We start from the raw sequence: 17,245 nt of genomic DNA, 5'->3' as shown, positions 1-17,245 counted from the left end.
CTCTGGACCAGTCACTTAACCTCTCTGTGGTCCCAGGAAAGTCTTTAAGTTACAGGAGTTGCCAGTCTGTGTCAGTGGAAGGGGTTTCCACTCTGGAATCTGGTTCTCAAGTAAAATAAAAAGACAAGGTACTGATCTAGATTGGTGAAGGAAGTTCTTTCCATGTACCACTGATGAAATAACAGGTCAGCTCCAGAGAGAGGAAAGACAGACAGACACATACATACATATATACATACCAATACACATATACATGTATGTGTGTTCCCAAGCATACATCTACCTATTTGTCTGTCTGTCTATCTGTATATGCACGTATATATATATATATATATACACATAAATATTTATACACCTATGTGATCATTATTTTTTGTCTCTTCTCCAGGCTCATTTCCAATGGACTCCCTCTTCTTTCTACTTTCTTCCCATTGAGTTTAATTTCCCATCACTCTCCCTTCCTTTTCTAGAAACTTATAGGTACAACTTATTTTTACTTTCATTAGGAGAGGAACTGTGAAATAAAAAGCCTACTAGTATGAGAAGGCCCATCTTCTCATGCAGATTATAACTATGGAAACTTCTTTTGGTGGGCAATTAGCATAATTGGTAGAAGCTTTCTGTAATTATATACTGTGAGCTTAAACAGAGAATAGCATCTCTCCTCTTAGCCAGAGATCTATGCATTGTGATTATCTGATGAAGGAGAAAGGGGTGAGGCCAAAGGCTATTCTCTTGGACCTCCAGTCCAGAAAGGGCAGTTCTGAACCCCTGGGTGTCCGCAACCAATTCTCCTTCAGAAAAACACCACCACCATGATCCCCAACCCTGAATGGGAGCCAACCTTGGCCCAGAGAAGCCTCTCTGAAGAGCACCTTGTATCTCCTGAACCAGGGCCATTGGATAACCTTGGTAGCTCTATAGAGAAGTCAGCCTAGGGCTTTGAGGTCACAATTTGAAGGGAACGTCTTCCAACCTTAAATAATTTTCAGGGGAAAATGGCAAGCTACATGGGCATGGAGAAGACAGCCCAAGGCTGGAATGAATGGATTTGATGACTCTTCTCCTTTGAGGTCTCTGAATAGCCTAAATGGAAGAATTCAGTGTCTGTCTGTCTGTCTTGCCTTCTCTCTCTCTCTCTCTGACTCCCTTTGCTACCTGCCACATTTCATCTTGTTGAAGGACGTTAATCAGGTCCACCTTACCTGATCCAATCAGAAGACTGCACAGCCAGTTGGCACATGATCAGACGATGTCGGCTAGACACCAGACCCTGGGAAAGGGACAAAGCAATCATTAGAAAACTGCCCTATTAATCAATTAACCAGATTTTTCATATGGTCCAGGCCACGGCGCTAAGTGCTAGGGATATAAAGGAAAGGTGGGGGGAAAAATTCCTGTTCTTAAAGAGCTTATATTCTAATGGAGAAGAAAAGTACTTAAATTGGTACCTAAAGACACCTAAAGAGTAGGTGTTTAACCTAAGAGGGGAAGGCATTAGCATCTAGTAGACTTAGAAAAGGCATTCTTCAAGGAGGGGCATCTGAGTTGAGTTTTGAATTAAGCCAGATATTCAAGGTAAGGAAGGAGAGCATTCTGGGTGTAGGGTACATGTCCTACCCTCATGCTGTTTCCTCCAGAGCTCACTACTTTCCTTTCCCAAAATATAAGGCTTCACAAATTACTACGGTTGTTCCTAAATCACATCAACCCAGAGGGCACCATTCCTGGATTAAGGATTTAGCTGAACTTCCACCATCAGCAACATCCATTCATTTGTACACCTTTATTGGACCTAGAAAGGGAGTGAAATAAGAAAGAAGCCAAGGAAATCCAGAAGATTACCTATGCCCTGGACAAAAATCCCAGAATCCTACCCTTTATTCAATATTTATTTAGCAAATATACTCTGTACCCAATACAAAGATGATGTCCAACCAACAAATGCCTCTTTGTCCCCCAGTTCAATCTCGGCCATTGTCTGGCTTGGCATCAGACAAATCAGATGGTGACAATGGGATTGGAAGGGAGAAGGGAACCAGGGAGGAGGAGCATCATGAGAACTCAAAGGAATCTGTGTTACTCCTTAAAAAAATAAAAAAACAAACCCTGGAATCTTTCTGGGACACACAGCAGGGAAGAACAGAATTCTGCCTCCTAAACTGGGTTTCAGGAAAGCAGGAACCCAACCCTCAGAGTTTTCATGTCTGCAGAGAGGAAGCTAACCCCTATACTGCTGGCTCTCCCCCAAAACTGTTGCATTTGCTTCAGGTTTGGAAGCTACCCCAACTTTTGCTCACCAGGTGCACTGGGCCCTCATCTAATTAGGACTGACTCAGCTTGGCACTGTGAAGCTGACGCCTCATCTCCAAGAGGGGTTGGCATCTGCTTTCTCCCAGCTGGCCCCATTACTCTTTCAATCAGGTTCTACTGCAGTTTAGAGATGAGGACTGTGATGGGAGTTTCCATGTTTTTACTCTTCACAAAACCTTAATTATTGTGCCAGCTCTTTCTGTCAGAGGTAGAACAAGAAAAACAGGCCAAAAGAGATAGAACCCACCTGTTTTCCATAGGAGTCGTGGACAGGAGAAACAATTCCACCGATCACAATAAACCTTCCAGTCTTGTGCAAATAATCCCTGGCTCTTTCTAAAGAAGAGAAAAGGTGATTGCAATGGAAATAAATCCTTTTGGTTCCTAGAGTCCAAGAATCATTCATATTTTCTTCTTTTTAAACATAATAGTCCAACATTTTGAATACAGCTTTTATGATTCCAGTACTTATCACAGTGCCTGGCACATAGTAGGCTCTTTATAAATGTTTATTGATTATTATTAATTATTGATGATTCAAAAAGGTTAGAGATCAGGGTTTCTAGTCCTTCAAGCAAAGGGATTTGGAAACAGGTGCTATTAAAGGCATCCTTAAGGTATTCTATTTTGGGAATGAGCAGCTTGGTAGCACAGTGGATAGAGTGCCAGACTGGGAGTCAGATAGATCTGAGTTCAACTCTGGCCTCAGACACTTACTAGCTGTGCAACCCTGGGCAAGTCACTTAACCCTGTTTGCTTCACTTTCCTCATCTGTAAAATGAGCTGGAGATGGAAATAGCAAACCATTCCAGTATCTCTGCCAAGAAAATCCCAAATGGGGTCATGAAGAGTTGGATATGACTGAACAACATCAAAATTATGGGAACATGTTGCAGCTCAGAGGAAATTTAATAAAAATATCTTTCAAAAAATTATTAGTCTGTATTATTGGAAGTTATCTTAAGTTATTGCTTAAATTCTTAAATTCTTAAAACAGTAACAAAAAAGCCTATCTTAAACATGAAAGAGATGTTGATTGCTCACTATTGAATTACATAGATGAGAAAACTCACTAAAAAAATTTTTAAAGGGCTTTTGAAGATAGTTAATAGTCAAAAAGAAAAACTATTTTTGCAGTTTGGTAAAGAAAATGTAAAAGAAATTTACAATTTTCCAAAGGAAAGTTAGCCTACTCCCCCCTTCAACTCCAGATCAAGTCATTGTCTATCTACAATGCCCATTCATACACTGGTAAATGGAGTCTATTGTTATCCAAGGTCTGACACTCTACCCATAGTTCTACCTAGCTGAATTCAGAATTAAATTTATGAAATTGATTTAAATTCAGAATTTTTAAAAGAAAGAAAGAAAATTAAAAAAGGTAAAGGAAATAAAGAACACTTCCCAGGTTTACTTTAGGCTTCAAATGGCAAAAGTTGAAGTACTTCCCAGAGCTATGACAAACTTAGGTGAAATATTTTGTCTCAGAGCTCTGATATCCAATGAGGTTAATACTTCCTCCTTGGATAATATACTCCCATATTTCCTATCTGACAACCAAAGACATGAGACACATCCTCAGAGCTACAAGACTGCTTTTCCTCACCAATTTGGGGATAGGAACATCTAGAGGGTAGGTTGTTCCTGCCCAGTGCTGATGCTTCCAAAATGCCAGTCTCATTGTCTCTTTTCTCTCTATTCTCTTCCCCCAAATAAATTTGCTCCAGACACAATTTTGACTGGCTTAGGACTCTGGTCCTTCCCAGCTCTTTTATGACAAGGACCCTTTATGGAACAAGAAATTTCACAGACCTCAAAGAAATTCAGAGTTGAAACGGATCTTATAGGTCATCAAATCCACCTTGTACTGGAACAGGAATCTCCTTAAAAAGTGCCTATTTCTGTCTTCTCTCTATAAACTTAAGTGATGGGAAACTCACTCCCTCTAGAGGTCTTTGCACACTTGTGAATTATATTAAAGTATACCCAGAAAATTTCCCCTTTCCTTGCAAAAGATGAACCTTCATTTCCTTCCCAAGAAGAAAAACTAAAAGAGGAAGATTGTAAATTTCCGATTTCCTAAAAGAGAAAGATGCAGATTCCATTCCTTGACCTCTATGAATAAAGCATGGGTTTTCCAGGGACAAGGTCAAGTGTGTCAGAATCACAAAATACATGGAAAAGAATAAGATGAAAATTGTCTGGAAAGTTAGGGAAACTCCAAAAAATACATACAAATAAGCATGACACATACATTAACATAAAGTAGAGGTCTTAACATGGCTTTGGTCTTTAAGGAGATAATGAGACAGAAAGAAAGTGACACAGAGTAGTAGGAAAACTATTAGAAAAAAAATACTAGAAGAGGTGTAACGAACCCAAAAAAGAATCTGACAGACTAGGCTAGACTAGACAGACTGGACTGAATTAAATAATATGAAGTGTTGTTCTCTTGTGTCCAACTCCTTGTGACCCCATGTACTATGGAGTTAGTTTTTTTGTTTTGTTGGGGTTTTTTTTGGCAAAGATACTGGAGTGGTTTGCCATTTCCTTCTCCAGCAGATTAAGTCAAATAGGGCTAAGTGACTTGCCTAGGGTCACACAGCTGAGTGTTTGAAGATGGAGTTGAATTCAGGTCTTCCTGATTCCAGACCCAGTGCTCTATACGCTGAACCCTCTAGCTGTCTCAAACATAAAATGTAATGGGGATAAACATAGAAATCAATTTCATAAATGAAAGAAAGGAGAAGAATATCTGGATAGCAGATGATCTGGCAAAAGATTTGGAGGTTTCACTGAACTGCAAACTTAATCAGTGAATAGTGTGACATGGCAGTGGGAAAAACTAATTTAATCCTGGAATTTGTCAAAAGGTGGAGGTGATAGCCCTACTGTATTCTGCCCTAGTCAGACCACATCTGGAGTATTGAATTCAGGGCCAAGTACCATATGTTCCAAAGGGCATCAAGAAGCTGGAAGCATCCAGAAATGAGAAACCAGGATGGTGAAAGACCTTAGGTGGATACCACATGAGAATCAGTAGAAGGAAGTGGGTACATTTAGGCTAGACAAGAGGCATCAAAGCTATGTGCAAGTATTTGAAGGCATGTCACATGACAGAATTTCTATTTGGCTCCAGAAAGAAGAACTAAAAGCAGTAGATAGAAGATGCAAACAGGTAAATTTAACCTTTTTCTTTTTCAGGAGTTTATTTATCCCATAGTGGATGGGCTGCCTGGGGAGGGAGTGTGCTATCCTTTAATGGGGGTCTTTAAGCAATTGGCAAACTTATGATCTATGATGTAGAATGGACTTTTTTATAGCATGAGTTGGACCAGAAGACCACCAGTGTCTCTTCTGATTCTGAAATTCTGTGATTCTGGGTACCTATCAAGGTGGCCTGACTAAACAAATTGTGACACATCAAGGCAATACAATTTTGTTGCTCTGAAAGAAAAGATGAATAGGAGGAATTCAAAGAAACAGAAGACTCATATGCAGAACAAAATAACCAGCACTGCACACCCATTCACAATAATAATGTGAAGGAAAGAACCATTAAACTGCAGCCAGCTCAGATTAAATGCAATGACCTTGCTCGGTCTGGAAGAACAGATAATGAAATGCATTTTCCTCTATTCTTTCTAGAGAGATTTGGGATTGCAAGTGTGGAATGTTGTATATGATGTCAGGCAATTGTTTTGATGGTTAGCTTAGTTTAATTATTTTTCTTTGCTGCCAAGGAAGGTTCAGTGGTGACAAGAGAGGGGGGTGTGTGTGTGTGCGTGTGTGTGTGTGTGTGTGTGTGTGTGTGTGTGTGGTGGGGCTGGGGCGGATGTAGTGGGGGAATCCCAGAGAAATGACTGGAATCTGAAACACAAAGCAAGAATAACTTTTCAAACAGCACAAAGCTGGACCAAAGTAGAAAAGACTGTGTCACTTCTCGTTTGCTTGCTTCATTTCCTCTCAAAAGGAATTCTGAATGCATGAAGCCTAAGATTGGGGGGAGGGGGGAGATTACTTTTTTCTGTATGTTATACAAAGTGGGGTCAATGGTTTATTTGCCATCTAAGAAGGATCTTGGAATTATTTTTAAGCATTCCTTCCCACTGCCACAACTAACTGAACTCTTGGCTTTTTAAAAAATCATTATTTGGGATTAGCTCCTGCAGGGCTTGGATTATTCCCAAAGTAGGGGCTTCCCAGGACATTTCCATAGGTCTTTTTGAAAGGCATGGAATGGCAGGGGTCCCCTCTGTGGTTCTGCTTGGGGGTGGGGAGTGGGATTGGTTAAAATTAAACAGAATGCCAGGGCTTCCAAGTCTATATCTTCTTCAAGCTTGGCACTTCTAGAGTTAGGAAGAAGCCAACGTCATTCTTTTTTTTTTAATGTTCTATTCTGAGTCATTTTTTGGGTGGTCAAACTGCCTTATTTCTCTCCTCTTAATGAAGACAACCTCAAGGCACTCCACTGCATTACACCGATTTGTCCCAGCTATTCCTTAGGCTCTAGGTATAAATTCAAACTCACAATTCAGGAAGGATTGTGGATCCAAGGAAATGTAGCTTCCTGTCAATTTGTGTTAGGATATGGTCCGTACAGCTTGCCTATGGATGACACAACACTGAGGGGCTGTCCATTAATAAAAATGCATAAGACAGACACGCTCTGTCTGCCTGCTGACAACACAGTGAGCTTGACTGCCATGTGTAATCAACTCCCTCCTTCTGGAGAGTTATTGGAGGCAATGCTGTGGTTGACACACCAGCTGCTAACTCCATTTTTTTCTTTTCATTGGGAATTAAGAATGACCCCTTCCAAGTCCCTTAACTGGTGGAGTTCCATTCTCTCCTTGATTTTTATTATTTGTGGAAAATGGTCAGGTTTAGATTTGCATACATTTTAAGTTATAGTGAAATTAAGCCCTGGAAAATTAAAGGATCAGCACTGCAGCCAGAGACTAAATGAGGCTGGGCTAGGTTAGTTCAGTCAATGGGGTTAGAATAGAGAAATCCCATGGTTTTCTTGCCAAGCTAAGTATTCATTCATTCATTTCACAACAAATTTTATTGCAGCTACTATGTTCAAAGTTCTCTGCTAGGTATTATGGGGGGATAATGATAATAAGGAGAGGAACACAATCTATGATTTCCATGGATGAGGAAATTCCCTCTATCAAAGCCCATTGATACCTTCTCCAGTACTCAGATACTTCAAGAGTTGTCCAAGTCACTGAGAAGTAATCTACCTAAGGTCACAAGACCAAGATGTCTTAGAGGAGGATATGAACCCAGGTCTCCCTGACTCTGAGGCCGGTTCAGGATCCACTGACACTTCTCCATGTTGCTAATCATAGCTCCCATTTCTATGGTATCTCAAGGTCTACAAAGCACTTTGCATCCAACACTTACCCCTGCACCTGGCCTTCCATCTTAGAAGAGCATGTTGTCAACTCCTGATGTGTTCTACAGTGCCTCACAATTACCGACACTAACCATCAGAAAGCATAGTTGAACAAACTTTATTATCCTAAATTATTCAAACAAGAAATAGTGTGGAAGAGGGAGTGGGAAGGTCATTGAGCTAGACATAACTATGGTAGAAAGGCAAAAGGAATTTTTAAAACTTAAAAGAAAAAAAGGAAAGATGAGGAAAAGGGAAAACAGCTCAACACTTGCAACATTTCTCCTCTAGACAAAGTTCCCAGCCCTTGCAAATCACATACACCATATATATTTTTATAAATACATTCACATGTGGTACATAACACAACATGTACAATATTATGCAAAGTAGAATATTTATGCAATAAATTCACATACCCTTCATCACTTGATGGTGATCCTTGCTAGGATGCTGCATGCTACCCTCTCCCAGAAGCAGCCTACATTCCACATAGGTGACATCCTCACCCATTATAAAAGATGCATCATATGTTACCTTATTCATTAGTCAAATGGCCCAGGCACTTCTTCTGTAACTTTTTGCCACCTCTGAATGCTCTGCCTCTCATTATTTATGGCAGAGAAGCTGCTTTTAAACACATTAGTTTTGTACTTGTGGATGCCTGGGGGCTTTTGGAGTCAGGAGGTACAGAAGTGTAGATTGAGGTAGAAAAGACTTAGGGAAAATACTGTGGCTTTCTTTGGATAGTTGTAGGGCTGTTATATAGACCAGGGATACTCCTACTCTGCTTGGACCAAGAAGGCAGGAGCAGGTAGGATCTGTAGATTAAAAAAGCACTGGAATCTGTTGCTTGCTAGTTGTGTGATGTGCAAGTCATTTCCATTTTCTGGGGAACCGTTTTCTTTTTGGTCAAATGAAAGGAGTTGGACTAGATAATCTCTAAAGATTCCTTCTAGCTGAAAATCAATGATCAAATTTGACGTTCTTCAAGAAACATTTCTTGGTCCCACTTCTAATCTACTCTGAGAGTCTTTCCTCTGAGATTATCTTTCATCTGGGAGCCAGTTGTTCTGTCATCTCCAGCTGTCCTGATCTATATTTCTCCACTGGACCCAGATGGCTCTGGAGAACAAAATGAGCCTGGTAACTATGCATAGTCCTCCCTCACTTAAATCCAATTCACTTGCCAGTCATGGCATCAACTTCCTGATGTCATGGTTTTCTTTGAGAATGAAGGACAAATAGCTTTATCTTGAGAGTAAAATTTTTTGGCATGTAGTCTCCCCAATCTGAATGTAAGCTCTTTGAGGGCAAGGGTCATGCTTTTGCCTTTCTTTGTATCCCCAACACTTAGCACAGTGCCTGGCCCAGAGTAAACACTTAATTGATGCTTGTTGACCATCTCATGATGGCCACAACTAGACCAGGAGTAGTGGGTGTAGTGAACTCAGCACAAATCTAGCTCTTTGGATGATGGACTGGATGACTCATCCTCACAAATGCAAGACAAGGTCTTCATCGCTATTATCTTTGCTTCCCACCAGCAGAGCACACAAGTTGAGCAGATTTTCCCCTAGGGACAGCCAGTTTGTACCTTCTTTCAGAAGACCTTCTTCCTGGCATAGGATTGATTTTAATTAGGGTTTACTTTGGGAGAGTTTGCAAAAGTTGTAGAAATTTTGTGAGGGTGAGGGATAGATAGGTCATGATTGCAGAACGGGCCTTCTTCTGAGTGTAACACTGACTAGCTTAGGTAGGGATTACATTGGAAACCTCCCATTTAGGAGGCTCTTGTTCTAGGATCTGGGTGATCCTAGCCCCTAGCCCCTTGCCCACCCAGCTCTCTTTAAGTCCTTCCATACCATCATTCGTCACAAGACCACCTCCTTATGCTAGATTCCCTGAATTCCCCCAGGAAGAGAAGCCTCCTGGATTTCCTCCCAATTGTCCCTCTGCTACTGTTAGTAACACCAAACAGACAATTAGGGAGAAAAAAGAGTGGCACATTCATTCTCTCATTACTGTGGATCACATGGGCCATCACCTGTCCCTAGCTTGAGAGAATTTGGCTCTCCTTGTCTTAGCAGCTGGGGGATGATTTATGACCTTCAGTTACACAGCTGTCACTTTTGACAGACCTCTCAGAGGATGGGAAAGGAGGAAAATCAATCAGAGTAGCTCTCTCCAGGAAGAAAAATGTCTCCCCCTCCCCCCTCCTAACCTTCTCAAAGAGCCTTAGCCCTCTACAGAGCTCATCTATTGTGACAAGATTTGCTCTTTGGGGTTCCAGAATACTGAAATGGGAAAGAAAGGGAAAAAGAAAGAAAGAAAGAAAGAAAGAAAGAAAGAAAGAAAGAAAGAAAGAAAGAAAGAAAGAAAGGGAGAAAGAAAGAAAGAAAGAAAGAAAGAAAGAAAGAAAGAAAGAAAGAAAGAAAGAAAGAAAGAAAGGAAGGAAGAAAGAAAGAAAGAAAGAAAGAAAGGAAGGAAGGAAGGAAGGAAGGAAGGAAGGAAGGAAGGAAAGAAAGAAAGAGAAAGAAAACTGAGACTCTGTGCCAGTCTCAGGTGGTGACTTTACCTCAATTTAAAATGCCTTATTTGGAAGCTCATTCATTTAAAAAAAAACAGTCTATTGAGCTAAAGTTCATCACATGTCTACCCCTCAAAGAGATTAAAGACAGATAGAGAAGCCCTCACTTTTACCAAAATCTTCATTGCATCATTTTTTTTTTCTGCAAGCAAAAACCAGGAAACAAAGTGAATATCCATTGGTTGGTATTGGCCAAAAAACTATGATAAGTGGATATAAATAGAAACAACAAATATAATGAATTCAGAGAAACATAGGAAGACTTGAATGAATTGATATAGAACAGAGAGAATGAAATCCACAAGGTCTACAATAATGTAAACGAAAAGAAGTTGTTAGATCAACAAACATTAATTGTTTACTACATGCTCCAGCAATTGCAGTGATACATCTTGGTACTGGAAAACAAATGATGAAATGTCACTCTCTCCTTTTAATAGAAAGATATGGGCTTACGGGTGCAGAATGTTCCATATACTGTCAGAAATGGTTACTGAATGGGTTGTTTGCTTAATTGCCTTTCTTTGTTACAAGGAAGGATCACTGATTTTTTATTAGGTAGGGAATCAGGAAATCAGGAAATGACTGCCTTGTGAACAAAATGAATCAATAAAATCTATTTAAACAAAATTCACATCAGAGATTTCTTTCTAAGAGAGGAATTCAGGTTTTTTAATATGATGCATTTGGGAAACAGGTAATATCCCCATGTGTGTTTGTGCATAAATGCATGCAGGAATATATGAAACTCAATTTTTGTTTGTGAAGATGGCAGAACAAGACAATGGTGATAACTCTGGCTTTGTTTGTGGTGGAAATTTTCCTTTGAAAAACTGTCATGGACAAGTACTGCTTCCTCTAGTCCTTTCTTCACTAGACATTTTTTTCTCCTTCAAGAGTCCATGGAAATGTCTTAGTGGAACCCCTCAGAGTCCCCCAAAGTAAAATGGTTCCATTATGTTTCTCTGGATAATCTGAGTAGAAAGAGAAGGGGACAATCCATTGTGAAAACAGGGAACAGGGAATTAGATCACCAAAAGAATTCCAACCCAACTCATTGCAGGCTGTAATGTATGTATACACACACACACACACACACATATACACACACACACACATGCACACATATATACGTATATATATGTTGGAAAGGTTGATTTAAAAATAATCTTATTTTCACCTCACTAAATTTTCTTTAAGCAACCACAACTAAATAACAACAAACTTTTCAAGGATACTGTAGAAACTATGGATATATCATTGTAGGTTGCAAAAATGTAGCATCTACCAAATACTAAGAAAGACATGACCACTGGGCCAGATAATACACCAGAAACTTACTGTCTTTCATAAACTGAGTCAATGAATCCCCATTCCAGACCTCAGCGTCAGATTGAGAATTTGTCATTTAAGCGATAATAAAACTAGAGCATCATCACAGATAAAATGGTGACCAATGATCACTCCACGAAAGATACTCCACAAAAATGTAAGAATATTTTAATAGATGTTATTATACAAAACACTCATATTCTCCAAACCATATGGGAAGAAAAATTTTCAAACATAGAGACCTAGTGGAAGAAACAACAGCATGTGGGAATAGGAAGAAGTACATATCATCCACGTCACACTGTTGTCCCCCAAGATGTTTCAGTGAGTCTATGAAAATGGGCTTGCCTCCCAGTACTTGTATTCAATCACAAAAATTAACCATTGTATCTGCCTACATTGTAGTTACCCCAACACTAAACACAGAAGAATAAGACAGTGTCTTGAACCCACATCATTTCTATCTGAAGAATAATGATATGATGAGGATGATGATAATATCTATTAATACTTCAACATTTCCGAAGTACTTTATTCTCATGTTATCACATCAAGTAGGTCCTATAGGTATTATTAGCCCCAAATTGAAGATGATGAAACAGGCTCAGAAAGTTTGTGATTTTTCTATTACCACATACCTAATAAATTACAGGGATAAGATTTGAACCCAAGACTTCTTGACTCTAAGTTCTGTTATCTTTCCACTGTATTGTACTGCCTTTCTGAAACAAAATCAACAACACCCTTGTGTGTGTGTGTTCATCCTTTGTTGCTGAAGAAGACCATGCCATCAGAGAAATGATGACATGACTTGCACTTGACTTTGAGTGAGGAAATGCTGTGTAGATCACCAGCCTCACTTCTCCTCCAGAGCCATCTGAATCCAGTGACCAGATATTCATCAGGATGACGAGATGACCCAGAATGAGGCAATTGGGGTTAAGTGATTTGCCCAAGGTCACGTAGCTAGTGAGTTCAAGTGTCTGAGGTGAGATTTGAACTGAGGTCCTCCTGACTCCTTCACTGGTGCTCTATCCGCTGCACCACCTAGTTGCCTGCAACCTTAGAAAATAACATAATAGACATTGTTCAGGTTAAAGCACTTTATCCTGTACTAGGCAAGCATGCAACCTTTTGGCGGTGGGGGATAGGGGGGTGCCAGCGTTGATGATTCAGATGGGGAAGAGATCTGTTGTTTGCCAAACAAGGTGAGAGTATTGAAAGGAAGAAATTCTGTTTTGTTAGCACTTTATGGTCACCCACTGTCATTCCTCAATGTTTCATTATCCTACCCTCCCTGGAAAAGAGCCAGCTATACTCATATGATGCCAGCCCATCTCTTTGTGGGTGAACCCATCTCTGAGGACTAAGATTCTACATTACTAACCCAGCCCCGAGCTCCCTGTCTCTTCAACAAGAGCCTGGTGAGAAGTTCTGAGTAACTTTTGCAAAGTCAAGATGAAGGACAGTTAGGTGACTGCCAACCTGTTTTAAAACTACAGCTGAGTTGCCAAGGGTGTATATGATGAATGGGAAAGAACTTCGAATGCAGGAGATGTCAGCTTTGTCCCTAGTTTTCTGGTATTGATCGCGCTAGAGACTGAACACATTTGTGCTGTGGTAAATGAAGCTGTTTCAAGTAATTTCATTTATCTTCAGGAATCAGCCAGAGTCTATGGTGACATATCTAGCCTATGGACACCTGTCTGTCTTATTGTGAAGTTCTTTTTTTCCTGAACTGACATGATGTAATCATCAGAAGATGACTTTGAGGTCGCAGGCACAAAACACTCAGAGATTACATGTATGCGTTCATACCAGAGCTGTAAATAGGGCAGGGCCGCATGGCTTTGGCCCCAAATGGAAAATTTAGAAGGCATCAGTCACGCCTTCCCACAGCTTGCTTCCTCCCATACTCTCCTAACTCATGGTGGTCTTATTCAGGAAACATTTCCTTTCCATTTATTAGTGAAGACTATCCTGGGATAGTCTCCCTTACTTTCGCCTCCCCAAATAACAAATAAATTTAGAGGTTTATAGGCTGACTGGCCTCCCTCCCCCTCTTGTTATTAGGAACAAAATTTGCTGATTATGGCTCTGGCATTCACATATAGTCTACTTTCTTTTATCTATTTTAATAGAAGGGAATAATACAAAGATGAGAAAATGTTGGAAAGATGGTGTTGGGAGAAGTCAGTCTGGAAGAGGGCACATGAGTTGGTTGAAAGCATTTCTATGATTAGTTAGAAAATAATAACTCATGTCTATGAAGCTGAACTGGGGACTTGATGAGGGAAACCCATCAAGTTTGATGAAATTAAAGAATGTAAGGGACAGATAACATAGATAAAGGGGTGTAAAAGCATCCCTCTTTCATATTCTGATTTTGAAGTTTTGAAAGGGTGTGTTCATTTACATGTGAAAGGGGAAGGAAAGACAAAGACTAGGGGACAGTCCAGCATCTCTTTTCTCTACCCTGGGCAAATGAGAGAGACTGAGAGCTTAAAATCTGAGAAGACAACATTGCTGAAAATTGAGCCGTAGAATTAGTTGGAAAAAAAAAAGAACCCAGGTTTTAGGAATGTATATCTCTTGGAAAATGCATCAAGGAATAGAATAATATTTGTCTCTCTCCTCTCTCTTCCCCATCAGCAATGCGTTTTTGCAGCAGGAGCACATGGCATTATCCTGTCCAAAGTTCAGCTGCAAAATCCAGCCAGCAAGAGATGACAAGAGACCAGTGCCTGTCGCTGGTCCTAAGACATGGATTCTGATACTTTCGCCAAAGTGCATAGTAATACCCCAGGGTGGGGGGAGGATTTCAGAGGGGTTAATGTGACATTGGATAAGTTTCTTTACTTTATTTCGCTGGTCTGTAAAGTAGAATTGATAATATCTACCTATAGGGAAGGGGTCTTACCCTGGATCTGTACATTAAAAAAAATATTTTATCATTATATTTCAATATAATTGGTTTTCTTTTCAATCGTATAGTTTTATTTCATAATAATATCTAGCATTTATATGGTGCTTCAAGGTTGGCAGAGGACTTTTCAAATATTTCCTCATGTGTTCCTCACAACAACTCTGGAAGGTAGGTGCTCTTATTATCCTGATTTACAGATGTGGAAACTGAGACTGGCAGAAGGTAATTGACTTGTTTAGGGTCACATAGCGAGTAAGTGTCTGATACTGGATTTATACATACTCAAGTCATCCATCTACTATGCCCCTTAGGTGTCTTTGAAAGGTATTTAAAAACATTATTCTGAGCAGGGGTCATTAGTTTCACCAGCCTGTCAAAGACAGGTTCATAACACACAAAAAGCCAAGAGCCCCTGGCATATAGTTGGTGCTATACAAATTCTCATTGACAGACAGAGCAGAGGTGGGGAACTTTCGGCCTTGAGGCCACATGTGGCCCTCCAGGTCCTCAAGTGCAGCCCTTTGACTGAATCCAAACTCCCCACTCCGGAATAGGGAATTTTAAAATCAAAAAAAGGAAAAGAAAAATTTTTCTGAAAAAGAAAACAATGCTATTCAAAAATATGGTATTTCAATAACATACTGTTACAAAAGATAATCAGAGAATTTTAGAATTAGAAGAATCACAGAAGTCAAGTTCAATTGCAACCCAACTCCTGATTCCCATCAATAACATCCCTATACGGTATTCAGACAGCTGACGTTTGCATTCACTTTTTAGCCCCTATGTCATTTTCTTTTTATCTTAATCATGCTGTTTTTAAACTGTATATTATATAATCAAATTAATCCATCTAATCCCCAGTAATTTCTTCTACTTGTTTAGTAGAGTATATCTTATATATATTCTGACAATATTTATATATGCACATATTATCTGCACCACTAATATGTAAGTTTCTTGAGGGAAAGAATTTTGATCAGTTTTATCTTTGTCTTTGCATCCCCAGCACTTAGCATAGTGCCTGACCCCATAGCATACTTTTAGTAAATGCTTATTAATTAATTGATGGTAATATTTTTGACGATTTACCAGGTTTTAAAATATGGAAAACTAAGTTCATTTTCCTCAATTTTTAAAGTACCTTTCTATATTCTTGACAATTTACTTTTCTTTGTAAATTTTGCCATTTTTAATGCAGTTTTTATAAAGAAACCAAATGACATTTTTATTGCTACTGCATTAAATCTATAAATTTAATTTGAGAATTGTCTTTTTTATTATCTTGATCTGACCCATTCATAAACTTGAATGTCCCTTAAGTTACTTAGCTTTCATATCAGTCATTCAATTTTTATAGATGTTTTTAAAGGGGGCATGCGTCTAGGCAAATTCATTCCTAAATATTTAATTTTGTTGTGAATGGGTATTACTTAAATGTAGTATTTTGTTGGTATGTCATGATAGATGATTAGTATATGAGTGATTTTTGTGGTTTTAGGTTGTATCTGCATGCTAGCGGAATTCTCTATCTCAATTTTTGGTTAGGGTGAAGTTTTTAGGTATATGATCATTTCATTTTCAAATATGGTATCTTGATTTTTCCATTTTCATGTTAATCTCATTAATACAGGAATTCTCAATCTGAAGTCTGTGAACTTTAAAAAAAATTTAGATAATTGTATTTAAATATAATTGTCTTTCTTCATAATTCTATGTATTTTATTTTATATGTCTAAAATTTTATTCTGAGAAGGAATCCATAGATTCACCAAATTGCCAAAGGGGTCCATAACAGGGGGGGGAAAGGTTTAAAGCCTCTACTCCAACACAGCATATAAAAACCTTTGCTCACAACTAGGTGGCTCAGTGCATTGGGCCTCCAGTCAAGAAAACCTGAATTCCAATTTGACCTCAGACACTAGCTACATAACCCAACAAGACACTTAAATATCTCATTGCCTCAGTTTCCTCAATTGTAAAATGAAGACAATAATAAGCCTTATCTTTCAGGGTTGTCATCAGGATCAAATGAGCTAATATTTATAAAGCATTTTGCAAACCTTGAAGCACTATGTAAATGCTAGTTATTACTATAATTAATATTTTTTCTATATTATTAACATTACTAACATTTCTAATATTATGACATGTAAACATGGGCACCTTTGTTTCAAAGAAGTCTGAGTAGATACTTTTATTGTATTGTGGAAAAACTAATTTACTTGTATCCTTGAATCATATTTTTAGAATTATAGATGAATTCTGATTGCACCAGAAGCCTTTCCCACATCTGCTAATGGGATTGTATGAATTTTTAAAAAATCTTACCATAACATATTATGGTTTTTCTAATATTTAACCAGACCACTATAATTTTACAAATTCTACTTGGTCATGATGGGCAATTTAAAAAAAAACACCATATTGCTATGTTCTATTAGCTAGTATTTGGTTTAGTGGTTTTTCTATCCATCTTCATTAGGGAAATCAATTTATAGTTTTATTTTTTAGTGTTATCTTTGTAAAGTTTCAAAATCAATACCAAATTTTATCCTCATAGAAAGTATTGGATAGTCCTCTGCTTTTTCTTGGACTTATATATGTAATACAAGGATTCTTTGAAAACTTGACTAACTTTAGTCATTAACCTGTCTGGGCCAATGTTTTTAGAAGGCTA

The 17,245-nt window shown here is 38.8% G+C and overlaps 1 protein-coding gene across 2 annotated transcripts in view; it reads right to left on the bottom strand.

Annotated features, from left to right (window-relative positions):
• Positions 1–17,245, bottom strand: part of NMNAT2 (nicotinamide nucleotide adenylyltransferase 2) — a 192,854-nt gene that overhangs the window by 51,134 nt on the left and 124,475 nt on the right. For both annotated transcript variants that reach the window (XM_072648432.1, XM_072648433.1), the window contains exons 2-3: positions 2,561–2,649; positions 1,206–1,273 (exon numbers count right to left, since the gene is read on the bottom strand). In XM_072648432.1, the coding sequence (XP_072504533.1) occupies positions 1,206–1,273; positions 2,561–2,649 (157 nt within the window). The remainder of the gene's footprint in view (positions 1–1,205; positions 1,274–2,560; positions 2,650–17,245) is intronic.

This window comes from Notamacropus eugenii, chromosome 2 (genome assembly GCF_028372415.1).
Source record: "Notamacropus eugenii isolate mMacEug1 chromosome 2, mMacEug1.pri_v2, whole genome shotgun sequence".
NCBI lineage: Eukaryota > Metazoa > Chordata > Mammalia > Diprotodontia > Macropodidae > Notamacropus > Notamacropus eugenii.
Note: the sequence above shows the minus strand (reverse complement) of the source record. Positions and strands in the feature narration are given on the sequence as shown.